Consider the following 23,326-nt stretch of genomic DNA (forward strand, 5'->3'; position numbering starts at 1 on the left):
GATGTAAAAAAGAAACTACTTCCTCAGAATAAGGACGGACTGGAATTTGGGTGGAAGAAATAATCACTTTTCACATTATACCTATTTTATTGTTTGAAGTTTCTTAACATCTGCATGGGTATTTCATCAAAGCTTAAAAAATTTAAAGGGAAAGCCCAATACTCATATTTGGGAATATGACAGGTTTTTGTCATTGAAAAAAATACATTTTTACTTTATTTATAGAACTCTTGGTTTTTGGTGTAGATTTCCTCTGAGTCTGAATTTGAAAGCAACGAGCTTGAATCAAAAGTTGCCTAGAAAATTACCTGTTGTCAGTCACTGCAGCGAGACCAGCAATATCTAAGATGGCAGACCCCTCGGTGGAGCGGGTGGCTGAGGGCTTATTGGGATTGTGAGGAACTGAGGAGCCCTCATGGGCCAGCATTCCTGTTCCTGTCATCCTCCACAGCTGAGAACGCTTTCCTGGTTCCTATTAAGTAGGTACAAGCAAAAAGAGAAAGAGACATTATGTGCAGCCACAGCTAGCTCCTCACTTCAAGAGCTTCCTCTAGGGCTAAATAAGTTCTCGTATAGGAAGTTTATTTAGACATTTTCCACATTATATAAATGCTTAATTCAAACTTTCATGGTTATCTATCTTTTGTTGTTCTTAGGGTAAAATATGCTAACCTCTTGAACCAAACAACCAAACATTACAAATAATGTGCATTTTAACAAATGTATTATTTTCATAACCGAGTTTTTTTCCTTTTTTAGAAATTAGAAACAAATGGCGGGGCAGCCTCCTACACTAGCTATACTGCCATGATCACTGCCATTCCAGATGACGACCGTCTGGTGCCCTTACCTTAAAGAAGAGTGCAATTACATAAAGACTATACGATATGCTCAATATCTGACTTTGAATCAGAATTTACCAGAGGTCTTCCTCCCTGTCCCGAATGTTTATAAGGAAAGCGTACTATATTGATGGTGTCCAATTTTCATGAATTGATTGTATCACAAGTGTTAAGTTGGTTGCATTCAAAGGTTATGCTAATTGATTGCTAGTAATTCTTTTTTTTTTTTTTTTCGGGACAGAGTTTCGCTCCTGTTCTCCAGGCTGGAGTGAAATAGTGCGATCTCGGCTCACTACAATCTCTCCTCCTGGGTTCAGGCGAATTCTCCTGCCTCAGCCTCCCGAGTAGCTGGGATTACAGGCATGCACCATCACGCCTGGCTGATTTTTGTATTTTTAGTAGAGACAGGGTTTCGCCATGTTGGCCAGGCTGGTCTCAAACTCCTGCCCTCAGGTGATCTGCCTGCCTCGGCCTCCCAAAGTGCTGGGATTAAAGGCGTGAGCTACCGTGCCTGGCCAGATTGCTAGTAATTCTAAATATATTTTCTCTTTAGAAATATTTTGGAAACAGCAGTTGGGCTTCCAGGTCAATCATGAAAGTCTATATAATCCATTATATACTAGAAGTCATAATACTTACTGAGAACTTACTATGCGCTAGACATTGGTCCATAAGACTTACATAAAACAACTCATTTAGGCCGGGCGTGGTGGCTCACGCCTGTAATCCAAGCACTTTGGGAGGCCGAGGCAGCTGTATCACCTGAGGTCAGGAGTTCAAGACCAGCCTGGCCAACATGGTGAAACCCCGTCTCTACTAAAAATACAAAAATTAGCTGGGCGTGGTGACGCATGCCTGTAATCCCAGCTACTCGGGAAACTGAGGCAGGAGAATCGCTTGAACCCCGGAGGCAGAGGTTGCAGTGAGCCAAGATTGCGCCATTGCACTCTAGCCTGGGCAACAAGAGTGAAACTCCGTCTCAAAAAAAAAAAAAAAAGAAAGAAAAAAAGAAAAAAACTCATTTACTGCTGCAAACAATCCAGTGACATATGTCCCTCCTCATAGATGAGGAAGTTAAGGCTCGGTGAGATGAAGTAACTTCCCCACAGTGAAATAACTAGTTAGATGATAGGTCCAACATCTGAATCTCTGCAGCCTGATTCCAGAGTCAGCACGCTTAACTGCTCTGCTATGTTGCCTCTCTAGCACAATCTGTATCATTCCTTTTCAGTCACACCTACACTCCAGCTAGATCTGCCAGGATCACATACACTCCCACTAGGCAGGAACTCCTCCAGAGCATCAGACACATCAGGGTACCACAAACTCATTTACATGCTACCCCTGGCCGGACAGATAGTTTTTCATCACATTCTACAAGGTAAAAATTAACAAAGTAGCATGAACATTGGAGTCAAAATGCCAGGATCTGAGATCCAGCTACACAATTTACAAGCTGAATGACCTTGGACAAGTTACTTAATCTCTTAGAGCCTCTGTTTCCTGATCTGTCAACGAGAAAAATTGCCTCATGGTTTTTGTGATAAGTGTAATAAATGTAACATGCTTATTAGTACATGCCTGGCACAGGGTAGAGCCTCAATAAATGTTTGTTGTGTTATTATCATTACATCTCTTTACAGAGCACTTTATGTACATTATCTTAGCTAATCCTTCCAGCAAACCTGGGAGGTCAGTTGAAAAATGAAACTGAGAGAAATGGGAAATACCAGATACTATATATCTTTAAGTGGCAAAGCCAGAACTCAAACCTAAAAACACATCATGCTGTCTCTGCTGTGTGCTACTGCCTCCTCTGTCTGCAAAAAGAGATGAAGCTAAGCTGTGCTTCCCATCTCCAATTCCCACATGCTTGCTTCTCTGTTCACAGAAAGAGAAAGCATCTCTCCACAGCACCAGAAACAACAGGAAAAGCATCTCGGTTATCCTGTAGATGCTGCAGACTGGGAATCAACACAGACATACCCAGGTGAGATCAAGTTTCCATACTGGGATTCCTCTACGGCCTGCCCATTTGTCCAGGCTCATCATAATTTGGAAACTACCAAAATTTCCACTTGAAAATCTGAGATGCACCATTCTCCTTCCAGTTCCCTTCCTCACTTCCCTATAATTTAGTTCTAAAATCTTTAGATGGGACTGTGGAAGGCAGAACTCCATGGGGCTTGTGTGTGTGGTGGGGATGGGGGTTGTGGTGGCCCAGTGTGGAATTGTTAAAGCGCATGTGGAACAAGAAAGGCATCCACCTAAGCGATGGGGCAGCCCAGAGCAGGGGCTGAAGCCAAGTTGGGAGGTTGGGGAGGGGTTTAATGGGAGCATCATAGAGGGAGGTGAGGAGGGCATTCCTGCAAAGGGCAGGGTGGGAAGAGGGCAGGGCTGCCCAGTACATGGAGATCAGAGCCCAAGGGAAGAAACCAGGGTGTTCATACAGGACATGGGACAACTGTGGTGATGGAGGATGAGTTACATTGTTACATTCAGGGGAACTGATCAAATCAATAAACATATTCTCAGTGCGGGACAAGGGAAGTACAAATAGGGAAAGGGAGAAAATTAGAATGAACTTTGTCATACTGGACTTGAATTGGAAATATTGGTGTGAACTGCTAGTTTTTGATATATAGACATAGAAATAAATATGTACAGTATATAAATATGTACATAAAACACACATATGTATATTTGTGCATACATAGATTAAAAAACCCTAGGTCTGTCTTCTGAGAGAGCCTGGGAACCACAACACCACAATAGCAACAACTGCACCTAATTCATGAATCTCAGGTTTCTAAATTCCATTCTCTGATAGAAGGGATGAGGGCTCCCTGGAGAAATGGCAAATTCCAGGAATTGTGCAGGGAAAAATATAAGATTGACCCAGGATAACTTGCTGTGTCAGAAAGTAAGAAAGTGAGTGAGGGCACATGTTGAAAGCACACGGAAGGTTAAAGGAGCTCCCACTGGCCAAAGATAAGAAAAACTGAGCATCAAAATAAATACTGGCCGGGCATGGTGGCTCAGGCCTGTAATCCCAGCACTTTCGGAGGCCAAGGCAGGCGGATTACCTGAGGTCAGGAGTTCGAGACCAGCCTGGCCAACATGGCGAAACCCCGTCTCTACTAAAAATACAAAAATTAGTTGGGTGTGGTGGTGGGCTCCTGTAGTCCCAGCTACTCGGGAGGCTGAGGCAGGAGAATCACTTGAACCCAGGAGGCGGAGGTTGTAGTGAGCTGAGATCATGCCATTGCACTCCAGCCTAGGCAACAGAGCAAGACTCCATCTCAAAAATAAATACATACATACATACATACATACATACATACATATGCATACACATACTGACACAGTAACAGATAACACGCTGAATAAAACAGCAGCCCATACTGAATGACACATATACATATGCATACATAAATAGAAAATATGACAAATAGGAGGTTTATGTAGTCTCAACGTACCACGCCACAAAATCTTGACTGATTATAAAAAGAAAAAGAGTAGCCTCACTTCTCAGTGGAAAAGGCTACCACACACCTTCTTAATCAACTGCAATAAGTTAATGTCACCAGTAAGGGGACAAATCAACATCACAGCCCCACTTTGGTAAAATTCTTGCCAATTTTCTGGAAATCTGAGATTGTTTCCAAATAAAAAGTAAAAAAACAAAAACAAACCAAACAAAAACCTAAAATGTCAAACTTTCTACACTTGGTTTCCAACTAAAAAGGAGAGGTCCATTTCTTCATGCCAGTTCATACACTTTAACCTAATTTTAAATGTCAATGTAACTCTTTTATTACCTATTTACTAGCTGTCATCCTTATCAAGTGAAATAATAACTGAAAATGTTCTATAAGTTATAAAACGCTATATAAAATGTTACAATTATTGCTACTTAATCTTAGATATTTGTTCTTGTCTGCTTAACAGTCACCCAGCCCTTAGTAATTCCACATATATTTATTATTCACGTTCTGCTGATCACACCTGGTGATCACATCCCACTCCAGAAGTCATCTTACTCCTGAGCTGGTACTCATCCGCCCTAACACTGACCTGGAAATGCCAAGAGGCCTGGGTTCCACACAAGTCCCTATGGCCTCATCATGAAATAAGGACTCTGCACTGGGTGATCCTGAGTCCCGTCCAGTGCTAAAAACCTTGTATTCTAAACTCTGATTGTAAGCTCTCTTACCTTCTTTTTTAAAATGACTCTTTGTGTCTTGGGTGAGACATCCAAAACGAGCTCCGCACAGGTAATGGCCTTGTTGGAAGTCACAGGCCTGCCTGTTCCCTCCTGCAAGCTAGAATTTAAAAAATATATATATTACATAAAAATATATATACAGGTATACACACACATACTCACACATGTATTCAAGTATTAATAAGCAAATGCCCAAAACTTTTATTAAAAAGAAAATTTTTTAAAGGATAGAAGAAAAAGTCTGATGCAAGAACAGAAAGATCAGGGTTGCATTTTTTTCCCTACACAGTTCCAAGATTCATCTCTCAGAAGACATACTCTGACATTTTTCTTCTCTTCATAATTTTAGCGACTTAAAATTCAGATGTAAAAGTATAACCATATATCTTTAGAGGCCCCCCCACCAAAAAAAAAGGCAAAAAATTTGGCCAGGCACAGTGGCTCCTGCCTGTAATCCCAGCACTTTGGGAGGCCAAGGCAGGTGGATCTGTTGAAGCCAGGAGTTCGAAACCAGCCTGACCAACACGGCAAAATCCCGTCTCTATTAAAAACACAAAAATTAGCCGGGCATGGAGGCAGGCCCCTGTAATCCCAGTTACTCATGAGGCAGAGGTATGAGAATTGCTTGAACCTGAGAGGCAGAGGTTGCAGTGAGCTGAGACTGCGCCACTACACTCTAGCCTGGGTGATAGAATGAGATTCTGCCCCAACCCCAGAAAAAAGCAAAAAAAAAAAAAAAAAACCAAGCCAGACAATTCAAGGGACCAAAAATTAGCTTTACTCTGCCAGGCAGATGATCAGCATCACTGCATCCCCAAGTCTTGGCAAGAAATCAGAAGTCCCTTTAGGATGAAAAGAAAACACAGGGTTCTAATCAACTTCCTCCAATTCAATCGTGTTACGTTTCTCTGAAGCTAAAGAATCTTAAGCTTTATGGAATGTTGCAGCCTGGCTACACTTAGGGATGTTTGGAAGTTTTATTTAGATTATTCTCCTCTTTCTATTAACCCTTATTAGCAAAAAAAAAAAAAAAGGTAATGGATTAATTCAGCGTTAAAAACTAGTCTTCATGACACCAAAAGCACAAGTAATCTTTGTTTCCCCCAAAGCAGATAAATTATATGTGACCAAAATGAGAAACTTCTGTGCTTGAAAGGACACAATCTAAAAGTAAAAAGAAAACTCACAAAAATAATGGGAGAAAAAAATTGCAAATCATACATCTGGTAAGAGACCAGATATGAAGAACTCTGACAATTCAACAATAAAAAGGCAAATAATTCCATCTGAAATATGGAAAGTATTTGAATACACTTTCTCCAAATAATATACACAAATGACTAAGAAGCACATGAAAAGACGCATAACATCGTTAGTTACTAAGGATGCAAATCAAAAGCCACAATGAGGTACCACATCATACCCAGTAGGATGGGTATCATTTAAAACAAAACAAAACAAAACCAGGCCTGGCACAGTGACTCACACCTGTAATCCTAGCACTTTGGGAGGCTGTGGCAGGTAGATAGCATTTGGGCCCAAGAGTTTGAGACCAGCCTGGGCAAAATAGTGAGACCCTGTCTCTACCAAAAAAAAATTTTTTTTCAATTAGCTGGGCGTGGTGCTGCATACCTGTAGTCCCAGCTATGAGAGAGGCTGAAGCAGGAGGACCGTTTGATCCTAGGAGGTTGAGGATGCAGCAGGCCAAGATTGTGCCACTGCACTCCAGCCTGGGTGACAGAGACCTTGTCTCAAAAATAAAAACAAAAACAAAAACAAAAACCAACACATGTTGGTGAGGATGTGGAGAAATTGGAACCTCTGTACATTGTTGGTAGGAATGTACAATCATTTAGCCACTGTGGAAAACAGTATGGCGGTTCCTCAAAAAGTTAAACTTAGAATTATAATAGAACCCAGCAACTCCACTCTTCTGTATAAAGCAAAAGAATTGAAAACAAGTACTCAAACAAATATATGTACAGGCATGTTCATAGCAACACTGTTTACAATAGCCAAAACATAGAAACAACCAAATGTCCATCAACAAATAACTGGATAAACAAAAATGTAGTATACAGCATAGTATTCAGCCACAAAAAATACTGGGTACTTTTCATAAAAGGAATGGGCCAGAAGCAGTGGCTCAAGCCTGTAATCCCAGCACTTTGGGAGGCCGAGGTGGGTGGATCGCCTGAGGTCAGGAGTTCGAGACCAGCCTGACCAACATGGTGAAATCCCATCTCTACTAAAAATACAAAAAAATTAGCCAGGCGTGGTGGCGTGCACCTGTAATCCCAGCTACTCAGGAGTCTGAGGCAGGAGAATCGCTTGAACCCGGGAGGTGGAGGTTACAGTGAGCCAAGATCACACCACTGCACTCCAGCCTGGGAAACAAGAGCAAAACTCGGTCTCAAAAAAAAAAAAAAAAAAAAAGAATGAAGCATTGCCACATGCTACAATGTGTATAAACCGCAGAAACATTATGCTAAGTGAAAGAATCCAGACAAAAAAGGTCACTCCTATGATTCCATTTCTGTGAATGTCCAGAATAGGTCAACCCATAGACACCAAAAGCAGATGGGTGGTTTCCTACGGCTGGTGACAGGGAGGAATGGGGAGTGACTGCTCAATAGGTTTTGGTTTCTTTTCGGGGTGATAAAAATGCTCTGAACTAGGAAGAGGTGGTGGTGGTACAACATTATGAATGTACCAAATGCCACTGAACTGTTCACTTTAAAATACTTTTATGTTATGTTTCACCTCAAAAACAAAATTTAAGAAAAAACTATTCTTCCTCATCATTTATTCCTTCCAAGAATGCAAATAATTAGTATCTGATACACTTCAAAAGATGGTTCAACCTCTTAGCACAGCAAGATTATTCTAATTCTGCTGTTAGATTCTGCACACCAAGATTCCAGGAGCTTCTCTTTTTATGTCTTCCATATCGGTTCAACCCATTAAGCCCATAATCCTCCACTAGGATTCTTCAGTTAAAGAGCTTAGTAACTACTGGAATTTATAGAACATAAGGAGAAAAACATGACTAACAACCAGATTTAGATTCGGTTTTTCAGGCATTAAACCTTAAGCATGTCCCACTGTTAAGTGCCATAATCTTTAAAAACAAATTAACAACAAACAAACATATTGACTCAATTACAACAAGATAAACATCCTAGCACCATCGTTCCCAAAGGGAACGTCAACAGACAAAGAAAGAATGGTCCTTCTCTGCAGATTCAATTATTACTAGTGAAATCTGGACTCTAAGCAGATGAGAGAGATAATGCAAAAACCCAGAGATTATTTTCTGGGCCCCAGGCATGTATAAAAATCTTATTCATATGCAAAAATGTTCCGAACATTTTGGAAAGGAATGTGACTTTAAACGCCCTATTCATCAGGTGATTTATATTTGTAATGTTAAAGATTAAGCTGTTTTCCATTTCTTCACAGATACACTTTAAAATTGGCCCTGTTATTTCAGCACAGAAACAATAAGCTATATTTATATGTTGGTAGAATGACTACTTTCTGAAAGCCCAGTGTTTTGAATCTCTGCGTGGCAATCTAACAGAATTAAAATAAGCTCAATATTCTTCATCTGACTTTTCTAAATACAACTAGTCAAACAACAGTGAAGATTATAATTCTAAGGCAATGGAATTTCTGTGAAATTAAGCTACTATATTTGGCTTTAGGTGAATATTAAGACAGACCCTTAGGTGTCTGCTTAACCAGTATTCTCAATGGGATGGTGGGAGGAGAGTGAGAATGATGACTTGAATAATTATGATGAAGATTAGTCAGTTTCAAAAGAGGAAACAGGCAAAACAGACTAATAAATAGCAAAAAGAAAATTTAAATACTAGAATGAATTCTTGGGAGAGATCTTTAACACAAGAAGGGTCTTGACTCTTTGGATAAATTTTAATCTAGCCAAAAGTCAAGAGTTTAAATTACATGACCTCTTAAGATAGACACTCAGCCCAGGGTTTGGTAAAGAATGAAAGAATCTTCCTTTGTACTTTGGTCTCCTAAGAAACTGCTTAACATTTAAAACCTGTTAATAATTAGAACCTTCTGCTTTATAAGAACAGTAATTTAATCAAGAATTACCCAGAGAATGTATATGTAGCAGCAATGTAAATGAAATTTTCATAATAAAGCTGCCGATTATCCTGGAAATCATTCATGTTGCAGTTGATCTCGGAGGACCCTGCCCCTTTAACAGTCAGAGTGATAAAAGGTGGCAAGGTGGGTTCGTCCCAGGCATAATCCAATGAAGTCATGGGCTTCACTTCAGTCCGGAGCCTGGGTTCAGCTACACCATGCTGAGTAAAGACAACCGGGACCTAGAGTGATGGCAGAGAGGACAAAGAGGACTTTCATTCAGAGTGGGGTTACTGAAAAGTGAGTCAGTGCTTTGTAGGTTTAAGTTCCAAATCCTTCCTAAATGAATCTTACACAGGGAATAAGCCCCAGTGAAATTCATCATCTCACCTTTCGAATGTTTCTAATCATCTCACACATTCCAAAAAAACTCACCAATTAAAAGACATGTGCTACACACACACACACACAGACACACACACACATATATAATACATATATCCTACTGAATGAAAGGCTTTAAACGCTTTGCCAAGTCAAATATCTAAGGGGAGCAATTCCATCCTTCCAATGGCATCTTTCTAGCCCAAATCCCCTATGATATATTTTGAATACAGAAAAAAATAAGTATTTTGGAATTTGGCTACAGATCATCACATATAAGACCTATTATTATTTGAAAGCATAATTAAAATAAAATCTAATGATTTCCATATTGACTTTCTTGAAAAATTTATTAAAATGCTCACTGTAACTAAGCAACAGCAGAGTTGCCCATTCCCGTTGTCACTGACAAGCCGATGTCTTCCTCTGTTTGAACAGGATGTCTACAGAAGGCACAGTGTCAACCAACCACTCTAGCCAAAATAAATAAATCTGGGAGCTAAAAGATTACTTCTGCCTGGACAAGGCTGCCCAGCAATCAAAATAACCAGCAGAAAACACCTCTTAATGGTAAGGATTTCTAGGCTTGTCCAGATATAAAGAACCTATCCATATAGTTTCCTTTAAACCCAAGTTGAAAATGTATTGTATCATTGTGTCAAGGGCAGTACGCACTCCACCCTCCCACACATGAAACAGTCAAACTGGCTCTCAGCTCCACTTGATACCTTAGAAAAGTTGTCAATTCGGAAAGGAGGAGGTAACTGATCTGTGTCACTAAATGAGATCCTATACGTAGCTCCTCGGAGAGTAATTTCCACTCGTAGGAAGAAGCATTTTCCCAAGGTATCCCTGCAGGACAAGGAAACAAAAGAGGCTACATAAAATGTAGGAGACAAGATGCCATCCACTTACTTCTCATATTTCTGACAATCACAACACTGTTTGGGCCTCAGTCAATACCACTGAACTTACAGCCCACTGTGTGTTCCTCCATCATCTGAAAAAAGTAGAAATTGGTAATATGATTACAAAATGGTGATTTTCTAATTCTCCCATTTCCTCAACATTTATACGCTGATATTCTGCTGTAAAGAAGAGGATGGATGGATGTAATGTACGTGTATGTATTACGTGTGTGTGTATATATACAGAAAAATCGCTGAAGGGAATGGAAAGTTTACCTTAACGGAAAAATATCAGTGAATAAATGTAGAGGAAATTGGAGAATTAAAAATCAGCATTTCTGGCTGGGCATGGTGGCTCACACCTATAATCCCAGCACTTTGGGAGGCCAAGGTGGGAGGATCACTTTAGCCCAGGAGTTCGAGACCAGCCTGGGCAACGTGGTGAGACCTCATCTCAATTAAAAATAAAAATAAAATACTTAATTTTTTAAAAATCTGCATTGCGGCCGGGTGTGGTGGCTCACGCCTGTAATCCCAGCACTTCGGGAGGCCGAGATGGGTGGATCACGTGGTCAGGAGATCGAGACCATCCTGGCTAACACAGTGAAACTGCGTCTCTACTAAAAATACAAAAATATTAGCCAGGCTTAGTGGCAGGCAGCTGTAGTCCCAGCTACTCAGGAGGCTGAAGCAGGAGAATGGTGTGAATCTGGGAGGCGGAGCTTCCCGAGAAGCTCCGAGATCGCGCCACTGCACTCCAGGGAGCCGAGATCGCGCCACTGCACTCCAGCCTGGGCGACTGAGCGAGACTCCGTTTCCAAAAATAAATAAATAAATAAATAAATAAATAAATAAATAAATAAATAAATAAATAAATTTCATTGCAACCACCAATGTAATAAGTGATTCAAGAACCATTAAACCATTGAATGAAAGGTTTTTGGGAAACAGAATATTCACTTAGTCTTAAATTATTCCCACAATGGGATTATTCTTATTTACAAAGAACAAAGGAAACTTCACAAAAAAGAGGCCTGCTGGATACCACCTTAACCAGGTGATGAACAACTTATCACCACCAATAATGAGACCAACAGACATCACAGGCATCCTGATGTGACACGGTGGGAAACACACAGCATCACATAGGTAGTACAGCCATCGAAAATATTTGACCCAAATCTACAGACAGGAAATCACTGCCCAAATGCAGAAAATAGGACATTCTACAAGAAACTTGCTTGGAGTCTTCAAAAATGTCAATGTCACTAAAGACAAAATGGGCAAAGCGGGACTACTCTAGATTAAAGAAGACAAGAGAATACACGTGGCAAGTAAAATAAATGATCCTTGACTGGATCCTAGATCAATGGGAAGGGAGTTGCTATGAAGGACATTCTAGTCATTCATTCAGTCTATGAAAACTATTTATTAGAAAACATATCAAGGTTAAATTTCATCAGTATGTGATAATAGTATTATATTTAATTAGAAAAATGTCCCTATTTTTGGGTGATAAGTGAAGTTTTTATGGCTTAAGTATCATGATGACTTTAATTTACTTTCAAATAGTTCAGAAAGGAAAATGTGTGTTCATGTATGTGAAGAGAGAAGCAACACGTAGCAAGATGCTGAAAACTGGTAAATCTAGGTAAAAGATATAGGGATACTCATTTACTACTTTTGTAACTTTCCTATAGTTTAAACTGTTTCCAAATGAAAAGGTGAGGAAAGTAAATGAAATAGATGGCATAGGTCTGTTCGCAGTAGTTTAGGACTGCCCGGTAAAACCATTTTAAAAGGATTAACAAAAATTACACAAATCATCTTCCTCCTCCTCCAAACTGGCTTCCAATTCTCACACAACAGATAGCGGCTGCCTCTACCCAGGGAATATACAAAACAATGGTGGGTTTCGCTATAGAATCCCTTTTCCCTCCCCACTCCTTCACCCAAATAAAATCTTACGGGGAACACATTATGCTAACAGACAAAAGTGCTGGTTGAGGTAGGGATGAGAGTGCTAGAGCCCTACCCAGTAGGCTCCCTTGGGCACTAGAGTCACCTCCTTAAAACCCAACAGCTCCTAAAAACATAGCCTAAAACCCACTATATCCAGATCCAATTCACACTAAAAAAGACCAGGGCAAAGTATAATTAAGAAGGGCTCACTATTGAATTAGATAATACATTTAAAAGTCAAATATAAATACTATTTTGGGGCCAGGTATGGTGGCTCACACCTATAATCCTAGCACTTTGGGAGGCCAGGGCAGGAGGATCACTTGAGACCAGAAGTTCCAGACCAGCCTGGGCAACATAGTGAGACCTTGTCTCTACTTTTTTCTATTTTTTTTTTTTTTTAATTAGCCAGGCATGGTGGTGCATGCCTGTAGTCCTAGCTACTCAGTAGGCAGGAGGCTCACTTGAGCCTAGGTGTTCAAAGTCACAGTGAACTATGATTGCACCACTGCACTCAAGCCTGGGCAATAGAGCAAGACTCTATTTCCAACAAAAACAAAAACAAAACCACTATTTTAAGAACTATTTTGGAACATCTATTGTTAAATTATCATATTTCTGTTCCTTTGTAATAGTGTTCTCAATAGAGAGCTGACCATAAGGTATAAAAGATTAAATTTTGCTTCTAAACATGTTGAAATAGCACTGATTTCAGATTCTTTAACTTCAAAAGCATTTGATGAAAGAATTTTTTTTTTTTTTTTTGAGACAGAGTCTCACTCTGTCACCCAGGCTGGAGTGCAACGGCACGATCTCGGGTCACTGCAACCTCCGCCTCCTGGGTTCAAGTGATTCTCCTGCCTCAGCCTCCTGAGTAGCTGGGATTACAGGTGCACACCACCATGCCTGGCTAATTTTTGTATTTTCAGTAGACATGGGGTTTCACCATGTTGGTCAGACTGGTCTGGAACTCCTGACCTCATGATCTGCCCACCTAGGCCTCCTAAAGTGCTGGGATTACAGGCGTGAGCCACCATGCCCGGCCTGATGAACGAAATTAAAGACACAACTGAAAAGACTTCCCATGTTCAGGGACTGGAAAACATAATTTTTAAGATGTCAATACTACAAAACCCTATGGACTTAATGCAATCCCTATCAACATCCCAATAGCATTTTTTGCAGAAACAGAAAAATCCATCTTGAAATTCATATGGATCTAAGGAACTCTGAATAGAGAAAACAACCTTGAAAAAGAACAACAAAGTTGGAGGTCTCACATTTCCTTATTCCAAAATTTAATACAAAGCAACTATAATCAAAACAGGGTGGTACTGGCATAAAGACATATAGACCAACGGAATAGATTAGAGAGCCCAGAAATAAACTTCCACCTGTAGGGTCAAATGATTTTCAACAACAGTACCAAGATCATTTAATGGGAAAGGAGAGTCTTTTCAATAAACAGTGCTGAGAAAACCAAATATCCACATATCAAAAAATGAAGCCGGACCCTCACCTTATGCCATACACAAACATTAACCCAAAACGAATCAAAGACCTAGAAGTAAGAGCTAAAACTATAAAACGCTTAGAACAGGAATTCCTACAATTCAAAAACAACCTAATTCAAAAACTGGCAAAGGAATTAAATAGATATTTTTTCCAATGAAGATATACAAATGGCCAAAAAGCACATGAAAAGATGCTCAACATCACTAATCATTAAGGAAATAAGAATCTAAACCACAGTGCGATACCACCTCATACCCATTATACACAGGCGGGACTATCACTTAAGGCTTGTGTCAAAAACAAAGAAAACAAGTGTTGGTGAGGTTGTGGAGAAAGTGGAATCCTGTGCACTGGTGTCAGGAAAGTAAAATGGTGCAATGACTGCGGAAACCTATGGTGGTTCCTCAAAAAATTAAAACCAGAATGATCATGTGATCCAACAATTCCACATCTGGATCTATACCCAAAATAACTGAAAGCAGGGTCTTGAACCTATATGTGAACCTATGTTCGCAGCAGTTCACGATAGCCAAAGGTGGAAGCAACCCAAGTGTCTGTTAATAGGTGAATAAACAAAAATATTAATATGGACATTGACAATATTATGCTAAGTGAAATAAGCCAGTCACAAAAAGATAAATACCGTATGATTAAACTTACATGAGGTACCCAGAGTAGTCAAATTTATAGACACCAAGTAGAACATGGTGGCCAGGGACTGAGGGGAATGGGAATGAGGAGTTAAGTTTAACAGGTACAGAGTTTCAGTTTTGCAAGATGAAAAGAGTTTGGGGCATTATTTCCATAATAATGTAAATGTACTTACACCAGTTAACTGTATACTTAAAAATGGTTAAGATAGTAAATTTTATATCTGTTTTACCACAATTTAAAATATTTTTAAATAATTTTTTTAAAGTATTTGATGAAAGCAAGAAGAAAGTTTAAATCATCCTGGGCTAATTAAGGCTGATTTTTTTTTTTTTTTTTTTTTTTTTGAGATGGAGTCTTACTCTGTCGCCAGACTGGAGTGCAGTGGCGTGATCTCAGCTCACCGTAACCTCCACCTCCCGGATTCAGGCGATTCTCCTGCCTCAGCCTCCTGAGTAGCTGTGACTACAGCCACACACCACCACGCCCAGCTAATTTTTGTATTTTTAGTAGAGACGGGGTTTCATCATGTTGGCCAGGATGGTCTCAATCTCTTGACCTCGTGATCCGCCTGCCTCGGCCTCCCAAAGTGCTGGGATTACAGGCATGAGCCACTGCGCCCGGCCTGGTTAATTTTTCTTAACAAGAACTGAGTGTTACCACATTAGGTGTAGAAAGCCATATGATTTACTAGAACAGCATCAAATGAAAGAAGGTTTTGTATAAATATGTCAGAATATACAAAAATATTTATAATGAGCGTTACCATCTAAATGCAGACAGACCTTTCAAAGTTGCAGGTAATCAAAATATAAGCTCAGTGTTACTCTTTGGATTAGACAACAGCAATTACACACCATGGTCAAAACAGGCAACACCTCCTTTAGTTTATTCCATCAAATTATCCCCTCACACTTCCCTGGACTTTGCAAGTTCTAAGACCTCTGTCTGAGCCAGAAATATTTGTGCCCATTTTACACAAGGCTTGTTATTACAGTACTGCATCTCAAACAGGGGCTACTTTTTTGTCTATATTTAGAGTCTCAAACTTACCTCATGTTGATATGGAAGGAATTATTCTTGTTGACTTCAAAGCCTCCAGACCAAATACAATTGGGAACATCCATCAGTCTGACACACAATAGCTGATCATAGTCATTCCGAGGCCAGTGGAACACCACACTGGAACCAGGAAGGGTGGAAATGTAACCTTCGGGATTGGCTGTTCCCTAAAACACATAGGATCACAGGCTTTAGTCAACAAGTCGATTCATGACAATAAGTGTTACTGAGTACCTACTCTGAGCCTTACCCTCTAACAGGAGCTATCTGGGTACCAAAGGCACAGAGCAGTTATTTGCATCACAGAACGTACAGTCTTCACAGAAGATGACATTAAAACTCGTGCTATTAAATAGGCACTCTCATCCTTCAAAAGCAAACTGCTCACCTGTCCCCTGGCAAATTCCCTCTGTGCAAACGCAAGCTTGTGAGATGATTTATTATCTAACAGGTAACGGGGGGCAAAGATGACCATGCAGGTATCAATGTATCGACCTCGGCCTTTCTTGACATCAATACCTACAAATAACAAGAACCACTTTTATGAATTAACCATGAAGAGAGAAAACTCTTGGTCTGACAAAAACAAATAACCTTCACAGTTACTTAGTTTCTCTGAGAAAATAACTGTATCACCCAGAGGATATTGAACCTTCTAGGAATGTAATGAAAACAGCAATTGTACTCAAAGTATTATTACTCCTTATTCCCATTTAGGCCTTAAAAAGGTTCAGAGGCAAGATCAACATCCCCTTAATTCCTAGTTTCTTCACACAGTGTGCACCATTTAACAGCAACTAAAATACACAGGTGTCCAGTCACATATATGTTAGGTTTCCATTTATGAAGCTGAATACTTACAACAGTTTCACATGATACTTTTTTGCTTACACCTGGGACACAAAATTTCCTTCTAGAGAACCTGCCACTTTTACAGATATAGTGGAAATTTCAGATTACTTACTTGGATTCTGTAATGTTCTAAACTTCACTGACTCTTCTCTAGTATTCTATTTTAGCCCAGTGCCCAAGAATCCAGCTCAAACATAATGCTAAGTACTACAGAACTTATTCATGGCCGGGTGTGGTGGCTCATGCCTGTAATCCCAGCACTTTGGGAGGCCGAGATGGGTGGATCATTTGAGGTCAGGAGTTCGAGACCAGCCTGGCCAACATGGTGAAACCCCATCTCTACTAAAAATACAAAAATTAGCTGGGCATGGTGGCACGCACCTGTAGTCTCAGCTACTTGGGAGGCTGAGGCAAGAAAGAGAATTGCTTGAACTTGGGAGGCAGAGGTTGCAATGAGCCAAGATCGCACCATTACATTCTAGTCTGGGTGACAGTGTGAGACTCTGTCTCAAAAAATAAATAAAAGAATTTATTCATTTATAAAATTACTGTTTTCAGCACCTACTATGTATTAGGAAAAAATAAGAAAACAGTCCAAAGGAAATCTCAAGACAGCCGGTTCCAAATATAGAAAAGCACTGCATTATCTTAAAAACTCTGATAACAATTTTTAAAAATAAAAAATTCAGTGGGATGAATTTATTCACTCATTCATTCAGACAATAAATACAGCAATGACATTCAAGGTACTGGGCTGAGCTCTGGTCACCCATTGATAAAAATATTTATCATAGAAATAATAAAAATAACAACAACAACAACAACAATAATAATAATAACTGATCTCTTAATACATGCTAGGTCCTCCCCCAAAGGCTTTACATTGAATCCTCATAACAATCTTCTAAGTTAGATATTTTAATTATTTCCATTTTATAGATGAGGAAACGAAGGCATGGAAAGCTAAGTAACTGACTCTATGTCACGCAGCTAGTATGTGCCATAGCTGGGATTCAAGTCCAGGCAGTCAGCCTCCGGAGCAGCACCCTCATCAGGCTTGCTTGTATTGTGATGCGACATATACAAGGACTCCACTCCATTCAGCAGTCATCAAGTATCAAGAGAACCATTAAAATAGAAAACTCCACCTTAGCATTTGACAACCGGCTGTCATAGATTTCTCAACACAATCCCAATTATAAATATTCCAATCTGTTAATGCCGTAATTCACTTAAACTGGCTTGAAAATGCTGATGTTCCTTTAACACAAGCCTTGAAAATACCTGAAAGACTGAGAAAAGTCACAAACAAAAATCTCTCTAAAACTCTGTATCTAAGAAATGCTGTGTAATATTGGGATATGGAACTATACCCTATCACTTCTTTCTGTGACATGCAGAGAAGCTTTCACTGTCAGAAATCAACATTATCATAGTTACGTGATATCTAATAGAAAGTCTAACTACAAAAGATGTATCTAATTTAATATTATAAAAAGAGTCTAGGGTACTCTGAACAATACAGACACTCAATCTTTGGGAAAAGGTGGGCTTCTTTCCCCCTTCACATCTTATATTGCCCTGGGAAACTCCTGATAAATCAATAAGTTGATAAGATCAACAGGCACAAAATCGTTCTTTTTGGAGATCCGTGTGAGGCTACCTGGCAAGCCTGTCCCTGGCTTTTCAGTTTGGACTATGCTTTAAACTTTCCTGATAGGGAGTTGGTTATCTATCCTATTCTTCAAAATATTCAAGCAGGAGATTCCACAAATTCCCTTGTGGGAATATACGGCAAAAGTTCATGACCTTCAAGAATTATAAAGTCCTATCTTAGCCCACTCCCTCTATCCCTTCCCTAGGTGGATCAACAAAACTTAAATCACAGTCTTAGCCCTCAAAACATATGCCATGAGCTTTAGTGAATGCTCCTAGCATAACAACTTATATGGGTAATCACTGCATATGTCTGATCAGTTTGCTCAACTGGCCTCTGCAAGAATTCTGTGGTTCTTAGTGCTAGCTGCTTTAAAAGGAACAAGCTCCTCCCATCCCAATTTGTCCCAACTACAGCTTCCAGTCAACCTGTGGTAGCTTGCTTTGCAAAATACATCAAGGGCAAAATACTCCAGCAGAAAGCCAAACTCAGCATGAAGCAGCCTTTGCCTATTCAAAGGGTGGAGCAAACAAAAGTGAGAAAAAGTTAAGATAAGTATCTTGTGCTGCAAGATCAAATCAAGTTTATTTCTTTTAAAAATCTTAATGTCAACTTTAAGAAGACAGTTCACATGTCAAGGGAGAATGAATACAAACCTGTGATTAAAAATCCAAAAAGGAAACTATACTTGGAAGATTCTTTTATTAATAAATCCTCAGACATCTAAACATATCTTTGATTCTCCATGGGACTCAGGATAAATATGTAAATGATATCACATCAGTTTTTCCTTGCTCTAGGAAGGAACTATGACACTATGTGCATACTGTCCAATACGGTGCCAGTAGCCATATGTGGCTATTTAAAGCTAAATTCATTAAAATTAAATAAAAAGAAAAATTCAATTCCTCAGCCATACTTGCCTTACTTCTCACTAATGTGCTCTCCAGGGCTCAGCAGCCACATGTGGCTAGTGGCTACTACTAGACAGTGCAAAATAGAACATTTGCATCATCACAGAAAGTTCTACAGGACCATGCAGTCGTAGATGGTGTTCCAATGTTCAAAACTGAACATTGCTTTGAGAGGCTGGGAAATTATATACTGAAAGGATGCGCTGCTACAGTTTTCACCCTGATTCACATTTCAATCAAATTATCTTAACCCTTTAGAGAATCTTTTGAGCGTTCTCAAGTGGCTATGAGGCATATGGGTACAGTATCCTCCCCTCCCCTTTCCACCCTTCCCATCTCCATAAGCAAAGTGAGTTTGGAGATTGCTTTAATTACTACAACCACCAAGTGCATTTTATTTGTATCCCCCAATCCTGATCCTACTTCTGACCCAGACTTCCCCTTTGCATCTAGGCAGGTCACTTAACCTCTCTCCTTCAGTTTCAAGGAGAACAATGCTTCTTACCCTCTTAGGGCTTGCAAATTTTAATGAATGCGTGGGAATACTTGGAGGATGAAAGGCATGCTAAGTGTTCCTATTATTCCCCTGAAAAACAAGGATTCAAGCCAAACTGATACTTTCCTGACACAGGTGAGTCTGAAATTAAACAGAGCCACAGACCTCAAAAGGGCAGTGTTTAGGTGGCTCCTCAGATCCCCAGGAGAATAGATCTGTGTTGATATCACTGTAGCATTCAGAGAACAGATACCTGACCCAATGCCAAATAAGAAAATCAGTACTTGTAGTCAGGCCAAAATGCATGGCCAGCTCATTCCTCCAAGCCTGAGGTCATCGGCCAATGGTTCTGATTGTCCCGCTGCCCCAAATGTAACCCACCAATGTTATAGATCAGCCCTGGGCGGTTTCCTTGCTGGATGACTTTCAAAGCTCGGACACCACTACCACCATCCAGGGAGAAGCCCTGACACCAGCCCGGCATGCCTTCTGGATGAATCCCCCTTCCGATTCTCATCGTGCAGCTGTGGGGCAGAAAAGCAAAGATGTAGATATTCATCCACAAGAAAGTCTTATCTGCCTGTTCTAATTGGGAAACACTAATACAGTTATCACCCAAGTTCCATCTCTACCACTGACTCTCTTCCTCACTCTCATGTGATTCCCTAGCACAGTGAGAAAATTCATCAGTGGTTAAAGCTGTATCTTAGAGGCAGCCACAGTACAACAGTGTGTGAAATTTACTGACATCTACAACTAAATGCTTTAGGAGAAAACATTAGGATTCTATGAATATAACACATGAGGAAAATGGTGCAATTTCTAATATTCCCCTAAAAATAAAGGATTCAAGTCAAACTAATCCTTTCCTGACTCTGCCGTTTCAAGGGTTCATTTTAAAAAGCACAAGAAGCATATGTACAGAAGATACAGGTATGATGCATTACTTCTAAGGGCTGATACTTTTTTTTTTTTTTTTTTTTGAGGTGGAATCTTGCTCTGTCGCCCAGGCTGGAGTGCAATGGTACAGTCTAGGATCACTGCAACCTCTGCCTCCCAGGTTCAAGTGATTCTCCTGCCTCAGCCTCCCAAGTAGCTGGAACTACAGGCGAGCGCCTAATTTTTGTATTTTTAGTAGAGACGGGGTTTCACCACGTTGGTCAGGCTGGTCTCAAACCCCTGACCTTGGGATATGCCTCGGTCTCCCAAAGTGCTGGGATTACAGGCATGAGCCACTGTACCCAGCCAGACTGATACTATTACAATAGCAAAGCACTGTTTAGTGGGCCAGTGTCCTGTCATGGATTTCGGCAACATAATTCCTGAATGTGTGTTCCAGCTCTACCACTAACAAGCGATGTAAACTTGGGCAGGTAGCAATCTCTCTGAGCCTGTTTCCTCATCTTAAAATATAACAATATTTCCTGCCCTGCCTAAACCATTGGGATGGTGGGAAGAATCCAATGAGATGGTCTATGTGAAATGCTTTGGGAACTGTGGAATTCACAGATAAAACACACTGTGTGACACATGTCAAGTCCTAAATCTAAAACTGTCCATATCATTTCAGGAAAAGAATGAGACTGGGCTGGCTGCACATGCCAAGAGGCTGGCTGCATCCCCTACAATATCCAGAACTCTCATCAATCCTCTTTCCATGCCTCAAACGGTAATCTACACTCCAACCTTCCCTTATAAACACATCAGTACCCACTGAAGTGTGGTACTCCAGAAGACTTTCTGTTAAGCTGTCAGCACGATTCTACCGATAACACGGTATGGCATTTTAGCATTATTGGATACACCCATTTATCTTTGATTAGAGCTCTATTAAAAGACTCTTGTAAAAAGCAAAATGTCAAAACCAAGAACAAAAGTGAATTAATGCTCCTACCATACATTTAAAGAACATGTCATCTAATCCTCACAGTTGTTTTTTGTCCCTGCTTTTAAACACGCAATGAGTGCTCTGAGACCATAAAATGGCACATTTTACTTCGAAGGTAAAAGGGATGAATTTCTAAATGTGCTACAAATCCTGGATTGGATTAATGAGGCTGACGGCGTCACCAAAGAACCAGCCTATGTCCATTCTGATGCCAGCTCCTGTGCCTGTGCTCCAAGTTTACAGGGGAAGAAAAACTGCAGAGCAGAGAAGGAGAACTCGTGGCTTTCTCTTCGCTGGCAGAGTTATGAATAGGAAAACTACTTCAATGCATGTAAAATAAAACTAGCTTTCATTATAAACCAACCAAATGGTTTATTTTCAGTATCAAATAACATAGAAATTAGATCCCCAAAAATCCCATTAGGTCATGGTTCTATTCCCCTGCCAAGTCAGGATTGTTATCTACAGTATATTTCTACTTACACGGATATATTATAGCCTTTACTAATTTCTTCCCTTCCCTGGGAGCTTATTTCCCCTTCCCATAAATAACTGTACTCACAGGTTTGGCTGCTCTTTGTCAGCATAGCAGAATAAGAGAGGACTCAGGCTCCGGGCCAGCTCATGCTCCTCAAACTGGCCTGCAGCATCTGTCTTGGCATTGTCCTGTCTGAAGATCAGTGGCAACCCTTTAGGAAGGAGAGAAAAGTTTACATCAATACCACCCAGTCTATCTGAAAGAGATGCAAATGATGAATGAATAAAACCATCAAGCGGGAAAAGAGTAAAAATTGAATCTATTTAGTGGGCTCAGTTTCTTGCCTAAAAGGACAGTTTTGAGCACGATTAAGCATTTATGATGGAAGCAGGAATGTTTCAGCAGCTCAGACTGTTGAAGTAATCTATTTGCATTGGCTCCATTTAGTTAGCTAAGCAAATAAATCTGAATTCCCATGACTAACGCCAAAGACCTACTTCAGCACCCCCTGTATGTACCTGTTTTGTTAATCAGCCAATATGGAGCAGAAATGAAGATCTTTAAGGATCCTTCTGCTCGACACACAATCCGGATGGTGAGGTTCAGCTGCCGACGGTTGACGTCATAGAGTCGCATTCTCACCATATAGTTTTGGGTTCCAGGTGGAATGAGCAATTCTTTACAGACGGGGAAATTCTCCAGTGATACCCCTAAAGAAGATACAAACTATTAACTTTCAGAGTTCTCATTATTTGTCAAAATAGCTCACAGCAAAAGTAAATTGGATTCCTTTTGGAAAAACCAATAACTAAGTATCTAACTGCAAAAATCTTCATTAGAATGGCTCTTTCTCTCTAGCTAGGGTAGGGATCAATATAAGCAAACCAGATGGCCTGGAAGTCACACTAGAGAGCCTAAATTGCATAATCATATGGGTTAGATATCCTAACCCATATGATTAGATATAAATTAGATATTTTGATATTCTAACCCTGGGTGACAGAGTGAGACTCCATCTCAAAAAAAAAAATTGAATTTTTAATCGACACATAATAATAACTGCACATATTTTGGGGGTACAGTGAGATGTCTCAATACATATACACATTGTGAAATGATCAAATCAGGGTATTTAGCATTTTCATCATCTCAAACATTCATCATTTCTTTCTAGTTAGAATACTAAAAATCCTCTCTTGAAGGCTCTTATGAAATACACCATACAATATTGTTAACTATGATCACCATTCCTCTTTGTTTCAAGTGTTGCAAATATGATAATGATTCTCTACTTTGACTTCATTCACCCTGTTAAAGCAAACCAAATATGGCCTGAGGACTCCGTACTTCTATATGAATCTTTGTGGATG

General features: G+C 40.0%; 1 protein-coding gene across 6 annotated transcripts in view; it reads right to left on the reverse strand.

The window, feature by feature from the left end:
- Positions 1-23,326, reverse strand: part of VPS13D (vacuolar protein sorting 13 homolog D) — a 281,804-nt gene that overhangs the window by 133,223 nt on the left and 125,255 nt on the right. For all 6 annotated transcript variants that reach the window (XM_031007143.3, XM_055384705.2, XM_031007141.3 and 3 more), the window contains 9 exons: positions 22,475-22,666; positions 22,041-22,167; positions 19,972-20,114; positions 16,060-16,190; positions 15,663-15,838; positions 10,302-10,425; positions 9,196-9,431; positions 5,059-5,167; positions 309-472 (listed from right to left, as the gene is read on the reverse strand). In XM_031007143.3, the coding sequence (XP_030863003.3) occupies positions 309-472; positions 5,059-5,167; positions 9,196-9,431; positions 10,302-10,425; positions 15,663-15,838; positions 16,060-16,190; positions 19,972-20,114; positions 22,041-22,167; positions 22,475-22,666 (1,402 nt within the window). The remainder of the gene's footprint in view (positions 1-308; positions 473-5,058; positions 5,168-9,195; positions 9,432-10,301; positions 10,426-15,662; positions 15,839-16,059; positions 16,191-19,971; positions 20,115-22,040; positions 22,168-22,474; positions 22,667-23,326) is intronic.

This window comes from Gorilla gorilla, chromosome 1, assembly GCF_029281585.2.
Source record: "Gorilla gorilla gorilla isolate KB3781 chromosome 1, NHGRI_mGorGor1-v2.1_pri, whole genome shotgun sequence".
NCBI classification, from domain to species: domain Eukaryota; kingdom Metazoa; phylum Chordata; class Mammalia; order Primates; family Hominidae; genus Gorilla; species Gorilla gorilla.